The 24,446-nt window shown below is 43.4% G+C and overlaps 1 protein-coding gene across 3 annotated transcripts in view; it reads right to left on the bottom strand.

Moving 5' to 3' along the window:
- UBP1 (upstream binding protein 1) overlaps positions 1–14,171 on the bottom strand; it is a 44,635-nt gene extending 30,464 nt beyond the window's left edge. For 2 of the 3 annotated variants that reach the window (XM_074988205.1, XM_074988206.1), the window contains exons 1-2: positions 13,954–14,171; positions 2,212–2,363 (exon numbers count right to left, since the gene is read on the bottom strand). In XM_074988205.1, coding sequence (XP_074844306.1) covers positions 2,212–2,363; positions 13,954–14,066 — 265 coding nt within the window. In that variant the 5' untranslated portion in view covers positions 14,067–14,171. Of the gene's footprint in view, positions 1–2,211; positions 2,364–11,662; positions 11,695–13,953 lie in introns of all 3 variants that reach the window. The other variant, XM_074988207.1, reaches the window with a different exon arrangement.
- Between the last annotated feature and the right edge of the window lie 10,275 nt (positions 14,172–24,446).

Genomic DNA, 24,446 nt, shown 5'->3' with positions numbered 1-24,446 from the left:
GGCCGTGCCTGCCACTGAGGGTCACACAGTGCCATCTGACAGTGCCATTCTCTAGTGGAGGTTAACATGCGACTCCTGCTTCACCTCAATCTCCCTGAGTCAGATGCCAATTCCAAGGTTTGCGTATAGGATAACTGCAGGGGAGCCGAACTTCTTGGTGCTAATGCAGGATGGGAGGGGACACCGGTCTCAGTTGGCCTGGTGTATCAGGGAGCACAGTGCCAGGGAAGGAGAGTGTGAACACTACCCAGCCGTCTTGCCCCAGATGGTGCCCTCAGCTGGCCTGGTGATCAGAAGGATGCTTGTCCAGTGGAGGAGGTCCTGAGCAGCCCAGAACATTTCAGGAGTAGATGGCATATGAAACATCTCAAGGCTCTTCTGGGGAATAAGACAGCACAGGTGCCTTCTCAGTGGCATCAGGAGGTGGAGCAGAAGGTCTGGTGGCCAGACTCAGGCTATCCTTGATAGGGGACCTCCCTCTCTGACTTCTTGCAAGCCTCTCAAAGCATCTGAAAGGTTTTGAGTGCTCTTGGTTGAAGGCTGAAGGCCTAGTTGTGGTCTGAGAGTGCCCTCCCTTAGCAGAACCAACAAACACTGCTCCCCATCTTTTAATGGGCATGGCTTGAAGGTCTTACAGACGGGGCAGGGATCCTTCCGGAAAACACACGAAGCAGATATTTGATTAACAACATTTAAGGCCACATCTGAACATAAAGAACTGCAGTGGCACAGCTGTAACACTACTGGGGGAACTCTTAATAGAGTATCATGCACACGTCTGCTTCTACAGAGCTTTGGAAGGAGCACTCTTTCCTCCTTCTTGTTCCCATCTGCCCTCTTCATACCGCTAGAGCGGAGGCAACATAACAAGAGGTTCCTGCAACTGTGTCACACACACACACCAAACATTCCTTTTGATTTCACAGAAGCTACTGGGCAAGCAGTGTTAAGAACCATTTCCCCCCCCTCACAAGATGCTTATCTTTCCTGGATTTCACACGATCTACGGATCAAACAACGTTCTCGAGTCTATCCATCTAATCCACTTGCTACTACTTATCATCCAACTCAAAAGATTTCTGCCTATGCCACCTAGCCACTAATCTGAAAGATTTACTTAGAAGAACTTAATCTGACCCCTTTCATCTAAACCTTTCAATATCTCAGCAGGCAATAACCAGGACTGTTTCAATAGCTGAGGCTGTTTCTATAGTAAGTCAAATCCACTGCTCCACATCCACATGATCTATGATCCTTATGTCAACCGAGCACATGCTCAGCAGCAGATGTTGCACTGATGCAGAGTAGTGCTCCGTAGATAACCATCCAAATGTACAACTAGTTGCAGATGGCTCTGGGGAGAGGATTTGCAATCCCCCGTGGAGGCAAGTTCAATGTCACATGATACAGATTTCTCAAGCCCATCATCCCACGGACATCCTACTAGAGATTTCTAGCTGCTTTTTCAACTGACCTGGTAACTTGCAATCCAGTTAATTTTGGAGGAACAAGATATAGAAAAATGATTGGTCTTATCTGATCCCTAAAGCTCTATTACAATGCTGTACAGTCTTGAGAGTTACCCATCAAATGAGGATTTACTTATGTATCCCTCCACAAGCACAAATGCAGAGTGACAAGCCAGATACCTGTGACATCAAGGTCAAGATTTTTATAACTGGATTCCTGAAGTTACATGCCTACCTATTTGACCTGATTTTCCACAGTGGTGAGTACCTGATAAAATAAAACCCCAGGCTCTTTCACCACATAACTGCAACCAAGGATATCATCCAACTGCAGGTTTTTATTGCTGACATATTAAACCATCGAGGAATATACAGATCAAAGCAAATATGAGGTAGTGTGCCTCTATTTTTTTTTTTTTTAAACTTAGAATACATGTTGCCCTTAGATTACGGCATATTGCTAAAGTGGACCTTTTGTCACAAAGACTGAACATACTGGCATACGTGACAGTCACGAAATACATACAAGGAATACCACAAGCATTTCTAGAAGTAACTGAAATTGATAGCCAAAGTTGTAAGCAGAAACCTGCCCCAGCTGCACTCTCAGTCATTCATTTTCACATGGAACTTCTGACAGTGAAAATGCCATCCTTATTTTTGGTCCCTACACTTTTCAGTATCAAAATGTTCATTAAGCTATGTCCACAATAAACAACATATGCAGAAGACACATACTAACCTTGGTTCAAGTAAGTAAGAGTTTCATCGTGCAATTTGACTGCTGGAGATGTTGCAGCGCACATAACATATTGAAATGGTGGATGTTTAGTCTCGCTGTCTGGTGGAAGGGTGGAATCTTCCTGCTTGAAAATTGGCAGTGCCAAAACATCACTGAAATAAAAAAACCCCACATCATCAATCAGAAACAAGAATGGATTTACTTATAAAACAATGGCAAAATTAGAAGTCACTATACCTTTGAACAAATATTTTTCAAAAAGCCAAGTGGGACAAAAATTTAAAAACAAAAATATACATCTATTTAAATTATAGCCTATGTTAAGGTTTACAGTTTCCATAAATCTTAAAATAATTTAAACAACATTTTAAAGTTAATAAGATGTCTGCTGCAAAGTTTTAAAGAACAATCAAATCACTGAACTGATGTAAATTAGTGGCCAAGCTCTGGAACCAGAGTTTACTGATGTGCTAAATCAGCTTTTGAGAGCAGTAACGTCTGTAAATTCAGAAACAATTTTTCTTCATTGTAGTTCATTCAACCAATTCAGCTCATACACTAGATTATTCAAGAGATCCACAAAACACCTAGCTGATAAACTGGGGAAAAAAAAAAACAACTTGTTTTCCCTTTCCAGTATATGAATAAAAATGAGTTATAAAAGGATGAGCTCTGGAAGTGCTAGATTCTGGTGGAGCTGGACAGATGGAAGTAAGACACAGAGAGTTTTTCTAAAACTAATAAAGAGAAGACTATACGTCTAGAGATGGGGAGGGAGTAAGGCTATGTCCACGCTACGATATAAATTTCATTTTATAACAGAGGGCTTTATAAGTTCAATTTTGATTATCCTCACAGCCTCACAAAGTCAAGTCAGTGCTGCTACACTGAATCGCCAAACATTGACTATTGCAGCAATGCATTGTGGGAAGCTATCCCACAGTTCCCTCAGCCCCATAGCATTCTGGGATTTTTCACTGGTGCAGTATGGGGGAAAAAGGCCATGCAAGTGCTTGTGGGTATGTGATGTCATCTTTCCACACTGCGTTGTCTGCATTCTCCTCCTGTGGAATGCAAATCGCCATTTTCTCAGAAGGAAAAAAGGAAAAAGTGGGAATCAGAGGCAAAAGAAAACCAAATAGGCTGACTTCAGAAGGTGACTGAACCATGTAAACTGGTTGGTCAGCTGCTTTCCAGCCAGTGAAAAGACAACTTTACATAAGACTTTTTGCTTGATCAGCCTACTTGTGCATCAGGCAGGAGTCTGTCACATACACAAGACAGAATGACTCTGTCCCCTCGGATCACCCAGGTGACTGTGCCATCTCATCTGGTCCCCCAGCCACTTTTCTCCCCCTTGAAACCAGAAACATCCTCCCTGAAAATATTGCAGGAACAGATTACTGCTTGTGATATTTGCTGCCTCTCCCCCTCCAGGTGAACACAGCTAAAGGAATTTCTGCACCAATTTTCCAAAGCCTGCCCCGACTCAGGCCACTTTCTGGAGTGCAACCCAGTGATGACAGACACCATCGGAGCATGCTATTTCTGGGCCAATCTGCCTGAAGTATAGTAGGATAATAGCAAAGTTCAGGAAAGAGTAGGACAGTAAAGTTGAGGAAAGTGTAAACCGTAACAAAGCCAATCCCCTCAGACAGGGGAAAAGCCTGCAGCTCCCCATACAGTAGACCCCTGAGTTACGTGCCCTCGAGTTGTGCGTATCTCTGGTTATCGTGTCTCTAAGTATAGGGGAACACGAGCTCTGCTATGCTGGTCAGTTTCTCGGCTTCTGTCACAGGCAGCAGCTGAGATGGAGTGGGAAACTGCTCCTGTCTAGGGCAGCAGCTCCACTCTTGGCTGCTGCCCCTGAGAGGAGTGGAGCGGAGCAGCGGAGCCAAGAGTCAGGCTGCCGTCCCCTGAAAGTAGTGGGGAAACTGACCAGTGCATCATTGCTGGTCATCATCTCCTGTCCCGAGAGTGGCTGGCAGCCCATAGCCAGGCTCTCAGATGCCTGCCACTCACAGGAAACTGACCATCACTGCTGCCCTGGTCAGTTTCATGGCTCCCCTGAGTTGCACAAATTTTGATTTATGTGGGGGTTGCATAAGGATGCAACCCTCGCATAAATTGGGGGTCTACTGTACTCATGAATGGAAGGAAGACAATTTGGGGTTCACTGAGTTAGACAGGATTTTTGGCTTCCCAATTCACTACACAGACGTGTCCAATATGGGGCCTGGAGCTCATCAGAAGCTACCTGGGAGAGCTGTGCCCTGGGATCACCCAGGTGACTGTGCCATCTCAACTAGCCTCCCAGCCACTTCCTCCCCTTGCTACCACCCCTGCCTGGGCAGAATGGTAGAACTTCTATAATAATGAGCCAAATAACGCACCAGGCAGAGGACTGTCATACCGCCGTGGGATCACCCAAGTGCTTGTCATCTCAACTGGCCCCCACAACCATTTTCCCCACCCTAGATAGGACCCCTGCCTGGGCAGAATTGTAAGACTTCTACTACATCCATCCCCTCTGAAACTATTACAGGAACAGATTGCAGCTGGTCCCCACACACTCAATGAGGCATGTTATGGGGAAACTGGTTGAAGGGACAGTTGATAGGGTCCCTTAAGAGGCTGTCTCCAGTGGGGGGAGCAGCCCCTAACGCCAATGACTGTGAGGGCCAGCCCCACCACATTCAATGAGGACTGTGCTGGAGCAGGTGGTTGAAAAGCCAGTTGAGACTTTCCCCTGGTGACAGCCAGCCCCAAAAATCTTTGCCTGGGGGTAGGGGATGACCCCTCTCTGGAGACATCCAGCCCCCGAAAATCTTACCTGCCTTTGGAGCCTTTACCACGCCCAAGTCAGGACACGGTGCTGTCTGGCAGCATGGTCTGCACTGCAGCAAAGGCATAAGCTTTTATTGGGTTGGGGGCTAGCCACATGATGTGGTTGGGTGTGGGACAGACCCAGACTGTATGGTGCCTGTGGGGGAAGGAAGGCTTCCCCTGTAAAAATGTGAACGGCAGAACATAAGTTTCTCAGCCTCTCATATGAGCATGTCCCCCACAGCCTAGCTGCCACATGTGTGGTGGGGTGGGGGCTGGCACCAAGGCAGAAAAAACATCAAAGATTCTCCTCTTATATCCTGTTCAGGGAAGAAGCCTCCACCTTTTTTCCCCCCATGATCACTGCACTGATAATAAAGAAATGAATTCAAAATGGGTGCAGATGCCCACTTCAATTTCCTGGGATCCCTGGTGCCAAATTTAAATTGGCAGGCTTCCTGTTACTGACTTCCTGTGCACTTGGGAGAACAGTGGAGATGGAAGCAGCCAAAGTGGAAAACCGTGGGGCATTGTGGGATACAGAAGGGACACCTCTGGAAGCTAATGAAGTCGATCAATTAATTAATTTGACCTTTTTAATTCAAACTGAGTGATGGACAACACATCACATCTTCAGTTATTTGTTCCAATAGATAGTTAGCACCATTTAAGCCGTTTTTTCTACCTGCAATACATGGTGACTAACAATACACTACTACTCAGATCCATCAGTTAGCCACTTTTTAAAATTCATTTAATATGTACTAACAACATTGCAAAGGTGCTGATGTCACCAGCTAGCAACCAATGATTATGCGTGGCAAAGAGCATCTAAATAAGGTAAACCGCATGACTGAAATGAAGACTGAGTCAAGACAAGAAAACAAACAATGCCTCCATCAGCCAGACAGTGCAGGTATAGGTTAATAGCTCAGCTTTAAAAACAAAATATAGAAGATACTGAGAAAGAAGATCCCCTCCACACTTTGATAAATTAAATGTAGTTCCTTGTATAAGCCTTCCATACTCTGGTTAGTGGGGGTGTTCAGTATACATCCATGCATGAACACAGTTTGGATTCCAGCTTTGTGTCTTATTGGTATTCTAATTTTTCTCCACAATAATTGAGGAAGCAAGGCTATTTACCACCCTACATTTTTATCACTGAATATTCCCACAGGTTTTATAAAAAGCGGAGACTGGGGGGTTGGAAACCATGACAACATTGAAAGAATCCAGTGGAAGACCTGTAAACCTGAGTTACTACTTGCAACAGTCTGGCTTAAAAGAAAAATGTATTGAATCTTTTAGGATAGACTGGTTTCAATCAAGATGATTTAACTTGTTAATTTTAATAATGATGTAAACTTTAATAAAAGCCTTTATTTTTAGCTCACTTCTACATTTTTTAATTTTTCTGAAGAAAAGTTCATTTTTACTTGTTAATCTCTAAAATGGTCCTTCACAATTAATTATGAATAACTGTATGCTACGTTTTAGAGGTTTTGCTAATCAGAATACAGTGTATTTCTAGAAACAATTTAGTACTTAAGCAGTGCAACATGCACTGCTTCCGCACAGGTCCCCTGCAGCCCTGATATTTACTATGGATGGCATGACTGATAGAGGGCTATAAGCTGTCCATGTCCATGACAGCATCTTCCTCTTTGGGTGTTTGGCACCTACCCTGGTACTTAGAGCAAGCATTTATTACATCTACTCTTCTTACTATTATGCACTGCACAATCTGCTTCCCCACTAACAGTAAAATTTAAATTTGTGGTTGGATGTCCTGTAACATTGCTTGAAGGTCTTTTTAAACTTTAACACCATCAGCAACAGAGCAACTATCTTTCTGCAATTTATCCTAAGCTACACAAACTGGTTTCAATATACTTTGCATATCTTCTCCATTTATTTTCAGTCTTGCGTTCGGTCTCATGCTGACTATTTTGGCTGCAAAAGATCCATCTATTTTGTCATGATTTTCTTCACAACTTTTTTCAATTTAATAGGCAACATTTTAATAAATAGCTCAATATAGTCTACCTCTGCATTCTCTTATACATCATCGGGGAGAATGATTTTTAATCCTCGTCCTCCTCCTGTCTTCAGTGAAGCTGAAGGAAAGCAGCTCTTGCAGAAGACTTTTACAATTTCAAAAATTTGATTTATTCCTATAGCACGTGCTTGGCAAAAATATGTATCAAATAGGCACTACACCCCCCTATTAAAGATTTCAGATTCACTTCTGGATTTTTCTTAATTTCATCATAGTTTTATTTATACATTTTAGTAAGTTAACAACTTAAAAGTGTCAAAATTTCCAATGGTCTTATTTTAAAGAGAAAAGCTATAATATAAACAAAAATTCTCATGAACATAAAACACATGGACAGATTTTTGACCACTATGGCTGTCATGATGCCAAAAGTGTGTAATCTCTAATCGGTTTAGAAAGCTCATTACACAAGTAACTTTAATTCTGACATCTTTTGAGTGCAAGATTTTACCATATTAAAAATATACAACACCACTTTTTATTAATGTGCCCATTCTTCACTGGCGAATATCAGAATGGCTGAGCTCTACACCTGGAAATGGTTTTCTTGCCAAATCTAAGAGGTTACCTTCCTTTCCAAATTCACATCCCTTCTGAATGACTTCCTCTGTTAAGAAAACAGCTGGCTATCCAGGCCTCCGGCTAAATCAGGGAATCTTCACATCTTTATATAAACAGTAAGAATCACTGCATCAAAAATTTATGATCAAAAAGAGACATATGACCGACTCAATCTTGTATGATTTAGATTAAACACTTTTTTGAAGCATGGCTTTTTACGAAGCATATAATACACTGATATCCAGCTTTTGGCACTGGTGTCACTTTGGTGCGCTAAATTATTACTTCTGACTGTAAATGTATTAAGAAAAACTTGATATGTGTTAATGAATATTTCATAAGTTAAAATTTGTACTACCACAGCGAAGCTCTGCAATGTTCAAGTGCTCAAACCAGCCATATAATTACACGGAGACAGAATGCATTACACACCCAAATCCTTCCAAAGCTTTTCCTGCAGCCCCAGAAACAGTTCTGAGGTGAATTGGGATCACAGAGAGCAACTCCTGGCCCTTGCTTGTTGCAGCAACTCAAAAGCTCCCCTGCTGTATTACAGTTAGGGCCTTATGAAATTTACAGTCTACTTTGGTCAATTTCAGCACCTCAGTATTTCTAAAACAACAAATTTCATTGTGTGTTTTATGTATGACTTTTTATACTATACGTTTTTAAGACTGTAAATTCTTCAGGGTGTGGACGGTGTCTATGTTTTGCACAGCACCCAACATAACAAAGGTGCAATCCTAATTAGAACACCATTTTTGGGCCCATTTGCCCCAGGCACTCATTTTGTGCTTTATGTTAACCCTAAAAATACATTCATCATTGAGACAGAGAACACCGACTTACAGTGAGCATCTATGCCACACACTCTCTAAAAAACCGAGGAACCACTTGATCAAAATCCTTTACAATAAACAAAAGATGATTAAAAATGAACTCTATGAACTTGAAATTCTCATCAACAATTGGGCATCCACACAAGACCCCACAGAATGAGGCTTTACTTGTACTACACAAGAAATTTATAACACACACTTCCACTTCCTACAAAAATGAAAAGAGAATACACTTTCTAAATTACTTCATAATTCAGGATATTACAACTACAACAACAAACAGCTCAACTAACAATACTGAACCTTTCCAGCTACCAACTCAGACCAGCAGAAGAGTCTCTCTTATCCTGGGGTCTTTCCTTCTGCCCCACTTCCTCCATGAACTTAATACAATTCTGTGATGACCTTGAAGCTTTCTTTTGCCGCCTCCGTCTAAACAGTCTGACTCTCTCAACCCTCCCTACCAACACCAAAAAGAGAACTCTATGTGTACTCCCCCTGCCAGCTGTAGAGAAAGTCTGGATTATAAAGTACAATGCTACCACATCCGTGCTCAGGCTGACATTACACACAAACAATACCAAATGAGAGAATCTCAACTATGCTGAACTCTAATGCTGTCCAGAGTCGCAAAAATAACCCAGACATTATAATCAAACCAGCTGACCAAGGGGGTGCTGTTGTCATCATGAATAAATCAGACTATGAATAGGAGGCAGCCAGACAACTCTCCAACACCAAATTTTACAGACCTCTCTCCGCTGATCCCACTTTGGAATTCCAAAAGAAATTACAACAACTACTTAAGAAACTCCCTGCTGCTACACAGGACCTTATTCACTCAGACACACCATGTGAGCCCCAACCTGGATTATTCTATTTACTTCCCAAAACCCACAAACCTGGAAACCCCGGACGCCCTATCATTTCAGGTATGGGCACCCTCAACACCGCACTATCCAGTTACAAGGACTCCCGCCTCAAACCCGATGCCACCAACACTCCCAGCTATCTCTGAGATACCACTGACTTCCTGAGGAAATTACAAAACATTGGAAAAGTTATTGACAACACCATCCTTGCCACCACGGATATAGAGGCTCTGTACATTAATATTCCACACGAAGACAGATTACAAGCGATCAGGAATACCATCCCTGATGTCACCACAGCCAAACTTAGTTCTGACCCACAAATATTTCCGATCTGGGGACAATTTATATATCCAGATTACTTACAATACATTGATGACACCTTTATGATTTGGACCCATGATATAGAGACTCTAGAAGAATTCCACAGAGAGACTTTAATAATCTTTACCCCAACATCAACTTATGCCTCGACTACTCCACACGAGACAGACATTTCCTGGACACTACAGTACAAACGAAGGATGGCTTGACTGGAACCACACTCTACCAGAAACCCACTGATCGCTACACTTACCTACATGCTTCTAGCTTCCATCCTGCACACACAACTAGATCCATTGTTTATAGTCAAGCCCTTAGGTACAGTCACATTTGCTCAGATCCTACTGATGGAGACCAAAAACGACAAGATCTTTACCAAATATTCATAAACCTGAATTACCCACCAGGAGAAATAAACAAATTGACAGGGCCAGACGAATACCCAGAGACCAGCTACTCCAAGATAGGCCCAAAAAAGCCAAGAACAGAACACCACTGGTCATTACCTACAGCCCTCAACTCAAACCACTGCAGCACATTATTAAAGACCTACAACCTAGCCTTACTCAGGATGCCACACTCCAGAAGGCCCTAGGTGACAGGCCTGTTCTCTCCTACAGACAGACAATCTCCCAACCTTATGAGGCTTCTCACCACCAATCACAGTTTATACAGCAGGAACAGGAGTCCTGGAACTTTTCCTTGCAACAAAGCCCATTGCCAGCTTTGTCCACATATCTATTCTGGAGATACCATCACTGGACCTAACCAGGTTATTCACAGAATCATGGGCACATTCTCATGTTCCTCAACTAACATCATATGTGCCATCATGTGCCAACAATGCCCAGATGCTCTGTATATTGGACAGACTTCAAACTCTCTTAGACAAAGAATTAATGGGCACAAAACAGACATAACATTCCTGATCCACAAACCGGTCAGCCAGCATTTTAATGGAATGGGCCATTCTGTTAATGATCTGAAGGTTTGCCGTCTTACTGAAGAGGAATTTTCACAACAGATTAGAAAGAGAGGCTGCTGAATTCTCTTTTATATTCAAATTCGACACATTAACATGTGGTTTGAACTAGGATGGGAATTTTTTAGGCCCTTATACAGGCTTTTTTGCATACTTCACTTAATCTAATTCTTGACTCCCCCCAGCTTCTGCCTCTCTACTCTGCTCACCTTGATAATATTCTTCTGATTTGTCAACCTTGCTTACTATTTTTGGTTCTCTGTGCCTTAAATATCGAGTCTGCTCTGGTATGGCTATGGTCTGAAGAAGTGGGTCTGTCCCACAAAAGCTCATCACTTTATAAATTATTTTGTTAAAGTGCGACTTGACTGCTTTTTTGTATTCAACATTGACGTTAGATTCTTACATACAACTCACTATTTGCGCATTCTTAACTTAGTGTTTTAAGTCCTGCAGCTACAGCTACTATTTGAGTAACATCTTCTTAAGAGACCATGATTTATGATTTATATCATCTATGAACAGCAAAATTTCAGGATGAGTATCCAACACAAATGCAAATGTGACTGAACAGAGGAGTATTACTATAATAAGGAATGGGTTTACAGAATACAGCTGTACTGGAAATAAGAAACAGCACCATACAATTGGAAGAATTAAAACCTACAGCCACGAAGAGACACGAGGAATCACAAACAAGGCTCATACCACACACAGTTCCTTAGAGATATAACACAAAGAGCCAGAAGAAAAAGCATATTTTAACACGGGACTACATACAAGTCTGTTGGTTATCCCCCTCCGCTTCCCACATATGCACCTTTTCTTTTAAATAAAGCAAAGAAAATGCATCAGATAGGGAGCATATATAATCAACTGACATTTGCAGAAGCTACATGAACTATAATTTTAAAAAATAAAGAAAAAGGGGAATGATTTAATGGCAGTCAGACTGGTTACAGAAAATAAGTGTTTAAAAACATACCTGAGAGAAGAGCTCTACCAGCAACTAGATGACTAATAAGCAGGAAGAAAGGAAATGATAGTTTATTTTTTTAAGGGTAAGAAAATAAACCTCACAAAAATAACTAAACAAAAACAGCTCAAGCAAACATGACAGGCCCCACACCACCTGACTGAGATAAAGAGAGTCGGGCAGAAAGGCGGGTTACCATGCAGGAGAAATTTACTAAATAATTTAGCATTGCTGCATCTGTCTGTCCGAGTCCATTTGTTCAAAAACTCCTCCTAAACAGTAAGAACTAGGACCACTAAATTTAGTGTGCTGCTTCCTCTTACCATAAATTAAGCTAAGATTAGATTTGGTTGTGCGAGGACAATGGGATGTGATTGGAATCTGAGTGTTTTCCATAGCATGGAAAGGGAGGGGCCTGAGAGCAGGGACAGTTATGATCCACAATGTCTAGGAAAGGGTGTGGGGGAATGAACGCAGGGGACATCCATATTGCAGAGTGATCATGTGGCCGGGTGGGGGGGCGGGGGAAGAGGCCTGCATCAGCAAGGTCACGTGTAGAGTGATCATTCAACAGAAGTTTCTGCGAGACGATATTTTCTGACAAAACTTCTGTTGACAGATCACAGCCAGACTGCAAGCATGATCCGCTCTGTTTACCAAGCACAGTTGGACTACCTGGCTACTCTATCGGCAAAATGACCAACCAGAAGCACAACAGACTGGGCTGCCACCATGGTGCCCCAGAGGCCCTGTCTGTCAATAAAGGGCCCCTGGAAGGTCCAGACAGCTTTCGACCGACGCTCTGCCAGAGGCATTCTGCCTCATGGAGGAGCAGCAGAACACTGTCAACAGAAGGGCTGCATTCTGTCCATTTACTGTTGACAGAACACCTTGGGAACGTGGATGCTACATGAGTTTTCTCGACATCTCTCTCTCATGCAGACAGCCTAAGAGAGCAGGCAACAAGGGCTCTCCAGGTTGCAGGGCACCAGCCCAGATAAGTGGCCCCCCTACTCCATGACCTCCAGCCAAATTCCTGCCGCACCAGCAGCGGACAGGATGTGGGGAGCCCTGCTAGCCAGCTTCTCCACTGCCAAGGCCCCCAGGCAGGGCAAGACACATGGGCATGGAGCTGCCCTCACTACTGCATGTGGCCCAATTAGCACCTCCAACCCTCTGCCCTTACACCATGCCAGGTTATCTGTTTTTATCAAAATGTTTTGCCTGGTCCAAAAATTGTGCGTAGAGAAGGGTAACTTTACCAACAGCAAGCTTGAAATTAAGTTGTAGCAGATACATGTCTGAATCCATGTCTGCTTGCACCATCTATTCGAGATTTTTTGCTTTGCTTAAGCTATTCTAACCAGGTTCTGAAATCTCTTGGCACTGAGCCTAAGGCTAGGTTTTCCAACACATCATCTTTGCCCTTTAAGATTAGTTAACACCACTCTAGCGAATAAAGATGGAATATAATCCATTAAGTCTAAAGAAAAGCTTAAATTTAAGGACATCCAGATTCCATTAGGATGGGCACCTTAAACACTGCCAGCAGAAAAGTACTCTTGGAAGCTCATAATGGGGAAATATACCTAATGGAAACAGACTGATATTTTGTTATGAACTGGAAAAAACAACAAAAAAACGATAAAAACCAGAGCTATTTTATGTTGCATAGACGCTGTCATCATTATTAAGCAAAAGATGAGATTTCAAATAAAAGTTCAAACAGCATTCATTTCACCATAGAATCTATCAGAGTTCAAGAAAGACCAACAAAAGTTATTAGGGAACTGAAAAAAAAAGTTGCAGAACTAAAAATTACTTAACACAGTTCCATTTTGGTAAACGTGAAGAATACCAACAAAAAAACAAAAAACAAGGAATGTAGATTTAAGGGAAAAAGACTTTAAAACAGCAGCACTTCTGTTAAGAACAGCTGCACTTCTAAAACCTTCCTAGTGGGGAATGTATCAGGTTGCAGAAGTCCCATCCCTGGAAATATTTACAGCTAAACTAGACAAAGGCAAACCTATACTAAGCTCTATAAACATGGACTACGGGAATGTATCATCTGCCCGTCCCTATCCCCACGCCCGAACTCGTTAGCAGAAACAGACACCCTCGTCTCTACAGAAAAGAATGAATCTCAAGAAGGGCTGTGGGCACACGCTGGAGAAAGAAGGGCGGAGATCTGACGCTTCCTCCACCCTGCAGCGAGGCAGGGAGCACACGCGCTGCACTGGTGCCCAACATGCGGCCAGCGGCGGCGGGCAGCACCGAGGGCGGGGAGGGGCGGGTACCTCATGCTGTAGGCGCTGGCTCCCAGCTCCTGCCCGATGCCGGAGAGGCTGGCATCGAAGTCGTGCGCCAGCCCGGACTCGATCACCTCATCCATCTTCAACACCCACGCCATCTTCCGCCGCTCAGCGCGGCCGGGGAGGGGATCCGAGGGGAGGGGAAGGAGCCGCTCAGCTCCACCGCTACTGCTCCTGCGGGAGGCGGTGACTGGGCGGGGGGGGGGGGGGGGGGGGGGGGGACAAGAGTCCGCGTTCAGCCCCGGGGGGGGCGCCCTTTGCCGGCGGCGGCGGCAGCAGCACCAGCACCAGGGCGCGGGGCCTCTCTCAGCATCCTGACCTCGCTCGGCCGCCGCATGGGGCCCGAGACCCAGCGGCCGCGGTCCGGACACAGCAAAGAGCCGCCTCCGGCCGAGCTCCGACCCTGCCCGGCGGCGCCCCCCGCCGCATCGTTCACAAGAGAAGTAGACGCAGCAGTACCGCCCTACGCCCGGGGACCCGCCACCGGCTACACACCGGGCGGGGACCCGTCACCGTCACCGGCAGCAACTGTCCGCGCCACCGGCGCCGCTCCCCTCCCGGCGACCCCCCGTCCCTGTCCCCGTCTCCCGGGTCAGGCTCTTCCGGCGACTCCTCTCCAGCGCGGCTGCAGAACCTATACTAACATGGCGACTAGCTACTTCCCCTTCCCCGGGCAGGTCCCCTACCGGGGTGGGGCTCAGCAATAACCAGACAGCTGATTGGCTGACACTTGTTGGCGGGCAGCAGGACTGTCCAATCAGACCAGCCAGAGAAGACAGGAGATGTTAGCCAATCGAGAAGGATAACGTCTATTGCGAGCGACTCGGTGAGAGGCGACTACAAACCCTAGCATGCATCGCGCCCACCGTTCGCGTCAAGCCGTTGGAGCCGGCTGGTAGCGGTTGTCGACGAGGCCATAATTACAGCCCGCCCCCGCTGTGGGCGCTGACTTGTAACTTGCCTGCATGCACCGTCCGGCCTTCAGCTAGGAGTTTACGATTGGCAGCTGTAGGAGCCAATCCACGACGGGCACGGGGAGGGCACTGCACGCCCGACCCGAGAGGTAGGAAAGCGAACTAGGGTGCAGCAGAGTGACAGGGAAAGGAAGCTTGGCAGCCTGAGGCGTGTCATTTCCTGGCTGGGGCGGGGCCTAGCTCCTCGGGGCAATAGGGGTTGAGGCCACCACTGAGGCAATGCCAGGCGCTCCCGCCCCCAGACAGCCCTGCGCCTTGAGGGGATGGTGGGTGGGTAGGTGCTGCCCGTTCCCCCAGCCCTGCGCGCCCCTGTCGCCACGTGATCAAACAGCTACTGAAAGAAAGCCTGCGGGCGGGGGGGGAGAGGGGAGCAAGGGGAGGCTGTGACAGACAGACAGACAGACAGACCCCTCCCCTCCCCGTACCGGCCTTTGATCTTCCTGGTAATACAAAGGCCCAAAAGAGCAGGAGTGTCCCTACCCAACAGGCCCACAGGCCTGTAGTACTTTAAAGACATGGCAGAAACAGGGACACCTGAACAACCCCAGAGGCAACAGGCACCATAATGTGTAAACAGTAATTAACAAAATGGTTCACCAAGGTTAGGAAACAAATCCTCTCTTAAAGGTAGAGCAGGCCCCTGCCCGTAGGTTTACCAAACAAAATATTATTGTAAAAGAAAACAAGAAAGGGCAGCCCTGAACCCTAGGAACAGGGAAGCTGTTAAAAAAAAGGCTGAACTGACAGCAGGATGGTGGAGAGCCTTGTGAGTCTTAAGAAATGACCTCTGAAATGTGTAAAGGGTGGAGAAATGTGCAAAGGTGGTAAGAATTACATTAGAATATAACAGGATGCTAAAGTCAGGCCTTACTCAGATCAAATGCAGAAACCTAGAAACAGGAAATAAAATTTTTATCGAGGGATGGGGGTGGTGATTGTTAGGGTGACCATATTTCCCTGTCCCAATAGGAGACAGGAGATATGGATGGGGCAGGCAGCTCCTCCCAATTTCACCAATCCCCAAGGAGCAGGGAAGGAAACATCAGCCCCTCTCACTCCCTGAGAGCCCCAGCGAAGTGGCAGAGACTCAGCAGCCACCAGTGCTCCCGCAGCTTCCCTAAAGCTCAGTGGGGGGAGGCCCAAATATGGGACAACTAGTCCCTTTTAAAAAATCAGTAGGGACACCATTTTGGCATCCCAAAGACAGGACTGTCCTACCAACTATGGGATGGATGGTCACCCTAGTAATGGCTTGCTATACAATAAAAACAAGCAGTTCTATAGCACCTTACAGATTATTTTATTCATTAGATAATGAGCTTATCGGGTAGGATGAATCCGATGAAGTGGGTCTTACCCACAAAAGATCATTGCTTAATAAATAAAATCTTTAAGGTGCCACAGGACTACTTATTTTGTGTGAAGGTACAGACTAATGCATAATGCAGGGATGCAGACAGCCACAGGGAGAGAGAGGACTATCTGCGTTTCCCTCTCACCCCAGCAGCTTTGGGCCAGGTGAGATGCACTGCTCCATGGCCACTGAAGCTCCAGTGGGGCGGCCTGGCTGGGGAGGGATGCCACTCCACAGCCCTGTCATGCTTGGAGTAGCTGGGTGGGGGCTGCAGGAAATCCAGGGCTGTTCCTTACTGGGGTTGGCGGGCAGAGGTGCCATTCCCTAAGGCAGTTAAACTTTAGGACTGGTGGGCAGAGGCACCTCTCCCCACTGTAGCAGGTATGGGGGCTTGGGAGAGGGACCTCTTGCCCTCATGGCCCTCAGACCCTGGGCCGGGTTTAATAGGTGGCTGTGCTGCATAGAAGAAACTTGGCTGTGGAGCCAAGGATGATATCAGGGGCCAACTCTCCAGTAATTGTGTAATGTTTTGAAACAGTGTGGGCAGAAGCTCAAATAACTGCTCTGCAGATTTCTGAGATAGGGGCATCTTTAAGGAATGCTTTCAGAGTTCTCTGGCTGCTCACTGTTACCCTTCCTGTGTTACTGTCCTCTACTGGCTCTCCAGGCTGCTCTTGAATCTCACTTTCTGGGGTACCGTGACTCTACTGTGTCAGTGCCAGCCAACTTTCTCACCCTACTTCTTATAATTGTCCCTGCAAATTGCTTGCTCTCTATTGATTACACCAATAGGTGGCTCTGCTCTTCTCTGCCTCATCCCCTATCTTGCTGACAGTCTGTATCATCACTTTATTTGCTGTTTTTCAAACAGTTTGCAGCAAGCGGGCATTTCTGAAGTCCCCTTATATTCTGGCACTGTGCATCAATTTGCATAATGTCACAGACATCACAAATACCTTCTAACTCCCTGATTTGATCCAACAACGACCACACTCTGATTAACAATCTAAATCTGGCAGCTGTTTGCTCCAGCCAAGAGTGAATTGCCTCACCTGCCTCCAGTTCTGTGATACTAAAACAAACTTTTTCTTCAACACCCCTGCATTTTGGAAAGGAACTAATTACTCCTATTAAGCAACACAGAGCTGATTTATCTCCTGGACAGCCACCTCTTTTTTCTGCAAAGCTTAGTGGGCTTTACTTAAATGACTATTTACTTTTTCAGTTTCTGCCCAAGCGCACTGTAAGTACCAACTATTATTCCACAGCTGAAGATACATCTAACTATTTTCTCATTAGAGTTTTTAAATATTGTATGAAGTCATTTTATGTATTATTGTTTTAAGCCCTGTTATATAGAAATTTAGTTATTTTGTAGAACAGTTCCTAGAAGTAGGTAAGGTAAAGAAAACTTTCTCTGTACCCTTTATTTTTGGATTGCTTACTTGATTGCCCTGTTGAGTGAACGTGGTGTGAAAGGAAAGTCATGGAAGACAGGCAACTCCAGGTACTTGCAAGTGTTGGAGAAGGTAGATCCATGACCAGTGAGAAGAACAAGAGAACCTGTGAAATGGGCCCATTGAAAGTAGATTGGACATAGGGATGCCTTGGCACCAGCAAGTGCCTGCCTTTGGAAGCACCACCCAGAAAAAGGTGCTAAATCCATATTCATAAGATTGTGCTTCTAGATTCTGCATATGCATGAGAGGACACTATAAATGGAAAGCATCTTGCACAGGGACCTTGGGTTTGTCTTGTCAGCAGCACCAATCCCGATTGGGAGAAGCCTGATTCCACCTCTGCCCCATCTAATTCACCTGGCCAGTGCAATTAGGGGGAGCAACAAGACAGGAGGGTGTATGTGTGAATGTAATATATCATGTGCATATTATAAGTGTTGATTGCTATATGTGTATTACCAATCAATGTGGCATGTTGCCTTGTCCTCCTGAAAAGATCCAGTGCAGTACTGTTCAGGACAGCAGGGCAACCCCTTTCATCTCTTTAACCTGCCTTTTCTTCTGCTCTTCTCTCACATTAAACACCAGGACTCACAAAACCATTTAGATTACAATACTCAGGAATTAAGGAGTGGTAGAGGAAGATGAGCCAATCTGTCCAGGGGCAGGGCAGTTAACCATTCTGAACCACACTTGAAGAAGGTTCAGGCAAACTTGAGTTTAACCTCGTGTGCAAAGTGGGCGTGTGGCCCAAAAGGCTCAGACACCTGTGGACTAAGCTGAGTATGTAGATTGCAAAAATGTAGATGTGACAGTGTTCCAATGAAAACTGGATTTGATTTAACCAAATTACAAGACTTTGGAAATATATAATCTGCATGTGCAGTGAATTTTGTATGCATTTTCCTACTAAGACATCAGTTTGACCATCTAACTCATACACCAATACGGAGTCCCACTAAATCAGGGATACTGGAGGGCTCTGAACTAAATCACATTGCAGGTTTGTGACCTAAGCTAAAAGACGGCTAAGAATGGAATGAAATGAAAATGTAGCAAGTATCAGGTTATCTAAAAGTCTCATCCTATGCCACTGGTTTTAATAGTTTCAGGATTGGAGGCCCCATTATTTGCATAAGAGAGAATACAATTTACATAAAATTACCAATAATTCAAGATATACTGATGACAGCATAAATATGCAAGAACACAGTTTCGCAATGTAACAGGCTGCTACTCATGAATGCCCAATGTTAAAAAAAATTATGAACTAACTGAGAAATAATGTGGATCATGTAATTACACACTTTCATGATATAGTCTCACAAGGGAGCAGCCTGATCTTTCAGCTGAGTCTGTGTGGGTGGCACCATTGTTTTCTCACAGAACCCTTTTGACTGCCAGTTCCAGAACTAGGGCCCCACAGTTCAGTAAGTGTCTGCTGTCCAGAGCAGCTTGCAGGATTGTGACCTAAAACTGAGCAGGCTGTCCTGACTTTTTCCACTACTTTGTGAGCATTTAAAACTGTAGCATAGGTGCTGGTTTTGAACAGATTTATGAATATAATTTCCTTAAAACATACAAGTAGTGCTTCTGTACAGGGCCTCATTGCATGTTTATTAATATAGTACAGGAGACTAACCAAATTCCTATTAGTCAAATTCCTAGTCTCCTAAACGTTGTACTGGAATGAATTTGAGGATATAAAATCCCACTGAATAATTATGATTTTGCAACAGACCATCTGAGTTCCACTGTTTTGAGTTATCAGGATCCAAATACGGATTTCTTCTTTACGTTTCCAATAATGTAAATTTATAAACACATTTCAAATAGAAACCTCCTATTTAATAGTCCAAAAAGGATAGATGGAAATATGTTGTGATGCAAAACAGCATTTTACATAGTCTGAGAATTTTTCAGAAACATACTTTAGGATAGATTACTGAAGGTTGTTGTTATATACAAACAGTATATTCAAAATTAAAAGTAAAGTTCAGTCCAAAAAAAAAAGTAAACCAAATTATATGTAAAATACAATAGGCAAGACCACTGCCATTTTTGTTTAAAAAAGAAAAAAAAAGAAGAGGAGCCAGTACTCAGCTGCCTCCCCAGCCAATCACATGGCTAGGGCTGCTGAGGTGCTGGTACTAACAAGTATCAGCACAAAAAGAGCCCTGGGTAAGACTATCCTGAAACTATGTACTTACTTGGGTCCTTCCAAAAGCTTTTTTCTCCTTTAATTAGAAATACTAATTTTGTGTCTTAACAGCTTGATTACCAGAAAATATTTGATGTCAGAAAAGGTAAAGCAAATTCATAGTGCAGGGAAGAAGTCTGATGAAACTGGATATATATTACATTCAAATTTCACTATGTACCAGTTGTCATTGGCATGTGCTGAACTTAACATATGATAAACTGCCAACCCACACTTTTGCTACAGATTAAGTGAATGTCAGTAAATATGCCCATCCACAGTGGGATAGATTTGTGTCCTTAGGAATTTATAGGTTTATTCCATATACACTAAAAATACACACATGTAATATAAACTGGTTATGGACTTAACCCACATTGTATGCTTCAGTTGCAAATTTAATTTTACAATTATGTTTTATATATGTGTATTTAGTTACTAGCATATGTATTGTGGTACAGGTTGCAGTAATGACGACGTTTTAGTTATGCAAGGCTCCACTATAGTGAGTCTATTAAATATTTTTCCGGTAAGTGGGTTAAAGGCAACAGGCTTTTTATATTCATTACTGTATTTGGAGGGTTCTTTTGTAAATCTCATATTCTTTTAGTATGTATTTCACTTTTTTCTATATATGTGAAAAAAAATTTTTAAAGCAAAGAACCCCTATCCATTGTTTCCTTACCGCAGACAGCTGCTGTGATACTGGTGGTGATGATGATAATGATCAGGATGGTTGTGCCAGAAGAGCGTTTTAGGATGAGACAATGCACTGTGCTCTAATAAGAGATGGTCACTGCTGTGATGAGGAAGAAGAAAAGCAAAGTTAGAAATAAATTCAGATTAAAGCTGCTGGTTGGTTCCCTCTTGCACCATTAGATCCAGCTGCTCCTAGTGAGTTTGCCAGGGGTCAATCTCTCTGGGGCAGGAAGCAGTAGTGCCTGAGTAGTTGTCTCCCTGCCTTCTCCAGCTCTCCACTGCTAGGTTTTATTACTACTAGTTAACCTGTCATCCAGCTGCTGATCTGATCTCTCTGTTCCTCACTCTCAGTGCTTCCCTGTGCCACTTCTATGAACCGGAAGAGGAAGCTACTCAGTGCACAAGGATAAAGGAAGAATGAAGAAGCTTTTGGTCTCTCCCCAACAAGGCAACCCAGTGTTACATTTGCAGCTCTCCATTTGTGCAGTCAGTTAAAAATACTTGATCAACATAAGCATTGCTGAAATGAGATGCCTCGGGGATCTGAAACAGACAGACAATACAAAAAATATTTGCCAGACCTAGGATCTGCCTTCTCAAAACTGTTTGATACTTTAGTCCTTTTATCTGTTCACTGACTACATATGTTTCAGTGGCAGGTACTACATACCATAACACTATCCTGATATCTCTTTCCCCTCCCCTGGGGTTAAGCATAGTTTTTAATCCAAATTAATCAATACTGATCATTTGACAAAATATTTACTATTTGGAAAATGAAATGTCTCCCATTTCAATCTTCTTTATGCACTGACAGTGTCTACTGTTTAATTTTGTTTTCAACAAATATTCCTGTGTGAGATCTGAACTATTATATCCAAGCACCATGAGGAGGCCTGGGAGAATTCAGATTTTTTTTTCATTTTTAATAAGCTTGAGCTATCTATATTATTTGTAAGCATTTTTATTACATTTTCACAGTTGCACAAAATTACAGAAATTAAGTATTTCCTCTCCTCTCCACCAATCGTTAGCTATTTAAATTTTCAAATAGTTATGGGAAACTACTGAGGGGAGGTCAGGCAACCCAAGCAATGCATCAGATAACTATTTAGCGACAGTAGAGACAGTCATAAAATTGGAAAGAACCTTGAGAAGTCATCACGTCTGGTCCCCTGCACTCATGGCAGGATCAAGAACCACCTAGACTAGGGGTGAGCAAACTTTTTAAGTTGGGCCCCACTTTTCATTCCTGCAATTAGCAGGGCTCCCCCCAACCTGTATAATATAATCCATATCAATAGAAATTTCCATTATGTTCATAAGAAAAAACCCCTTTCAGCATGTGTAAGAAAACAGGTATGTATAATGTAAATACTATTAATTGGTACATAAATGTGAATACATGTACATAAAAAACAGTAACCTATTTCAACATTTTAATGAGATGGATGAGGCTGAGACCCAGCAGCCAATCGTATTGCGCCCTTCTTTTGAAATTTCATGCCCCCTGAGGGGGCCAGCCCCCCCCCCCTACTTTTCTTACCCTGATCTAGAGTATCCCTGACAGGTGTTTGTATCACCTGCTCTTAAATACCTCCAATAGTTAGCCACTGAAATAGATTCTACAAACATCCTTTGGCAATTTAACTCATTGGCTACATCTACACTAGCCCAAATCTTCAAAATGGCCATGCAAATGGCCATTTTGAAGATTACTAATGAGGTGCTGAAATGCATATTCAGCGCCTCATTAGCAAGCTGCCGCCCACGGCTCTTTGAAATTGATGCTTTTCGCTGCTGCATGGGTCATCTAGACGGGGCTCCTTTTTGAAAGGACCCCACCAACTTCGAAATCCCCTTATTCCTATCAGCAGAGTGGCATGGCCATTTTGAAGATTTGGACTAGTGTAGGCGTAGCCAATGAATTAAATTGCCAAAGGATGTTGTGGAATCTATTTCGGTGGCTAACCATCCTCCTATCCACCAAAGCTGTACAACCCCTCTTCAGCCTTTTATCATTTGCAAGCCTTATAAGTATACTCTCTCTGTCAGTATCTAAATTGATATCTAAATAGATGTCATTATCTAAATAGATGTTGAGGTTGAAAAAGTTTAAAGTATTATAGTCATCAAAAACCACCACAAATTATCAATGTCACGTCAAAATATACAAAAGGATCAGCCTTGAATCAAAATCTTAAATTCTCAAGCAGCTTTTTTTTTGTATTCCCTAGCTGTACATTTCATTTTTTTCCATTGGTTTGTGTGTGTTTGGTGAAATCAATATTTACCAATAAAAATCTAATTCTTCCCAAGCCTAACCATGACTTACAGTTTTACTTCATGCATGTATTATTTGACTCCTTTTATGAAGACCCTGATAGATCTACCTGCACCAGTGAGTGAGACCTTGATTCTGACTTCAGCAGAAGTCACGTGTTCACCAGCACCTGATAAGATTCTGTCATGGGCAAGCATGTATGTACAAACTAACTTTAACCATGCAGTAAAACAACATACTTCAGTGAGACTGCTCATAAACACGGACTTGGCTGCATCAGGGCCCTTGTGATTATTTTATACATAGTAGTGTGCATGTATATTACATGTGGTGGTGGGAGGAGAGATGGGCCTGAGTAGGCACAAATTTTAAATACAATAAGTCCAATTCCCATTCAAATCAATAAACGAATAGATGATTCAAGACTCTGTCATTCACATATTACAATTCAGTAAACCATTATACACTGTCTTTTTACAATACATATGAAAACAAAAATGTACCATTTAAACATTACACAATAGTCTAAAATTTGAGTATTGTCTATTGGTTATAGCATGAGACCTGGCACTAAAAATACTTCAGTTGTCAATTCCAAGTGTGTGTAATCCTATGTAAAATTAGAATAATTTTTTTGTAGCACACAGGGGTTTTGTGATTCATTATTCATAGGCTGTGTCTAGACTAGCCCACAACTTCAAAGGGGGCATGGTAATTGGGGTGTTGGGAGATTACTAATGAAATGCTGTGGTGCACGTGCAGCCCTTTTTTAGGCTAAATCTTCCCCATGGCAAGTATCAAGTGTGAAACTTGGAAGAGCTGGCTTGCATGTAGCTGTGGGTGCTTTGAATTGCCTGCGCCACTTTGACGTCCCTTTACTCCTCAAAGGGTTCATCTACACTAGGAACTAACTTCGAAGTTGAGCACTACATTGAAGTAGCCAGCAGAGAGTCTACACACACTTTTTTCCCCTTAGTTTGAAGTCCTTACTCCAGTCCTGGGAGTGGAGTTGTGCCCTACTTCGAAGTAGAGTGTATGTAAATGCTCTGCTTCGAAATTGCTTGTTTCTAAGTTGTACTTCAGAATCAGCAGCTTTGAAGTTATTTTTCTTGTGTAGAAACATCCAAGATTTTGACGAGTAAAGGGACTTCCAAGTAGTGCAGGCACTTCGAAGTATCCGTGGTACATGCAAGCCAGCACTTCAAAGTTTTGCAACTGCTGCAGGGGAGATTTAGCCTAATGAAGTGCTGCACAAGCACCACAGCACTTCATTAGTAATCTCCCAACACCCCAATTGCCATGCCCCCTTCGAAGTTGGGGGCTAGTCTAGACACAGCCATAGTATACAGTATTAAGATCTTCAGATGAGGGATACTCTAAAAAGTGCAAAGTAACATGCTATTTCAGTACAACAGAACACTGTGCAATAGCATACGGAACAGTCTAGTTGAGCACTGGTGACTATTTTAATACTTTCTTTTAATTAAAATCCCATTTTTGACTTGTT

The sequence above is a fragment of the Carettochelys insculpta genome, chromosome 2 (assembly GCF_033958435.1).
Source record: "Carettochelys insculpta isolate YL-2023 chromosome 2, ASM3395843v1, whole genome shotgun sequence".
Taxonomy (NCBI): domain Eukaryota; kingdom Metazoa; phylum Chordata; order Testudines; family Carettochelyidae; genus Carettochelys; species Carettochelys insculpta.
Note: the sequence above shows the minus strand (reverse complement) of the source record. Positions and strands in the feature narration are given on the sequence as shown.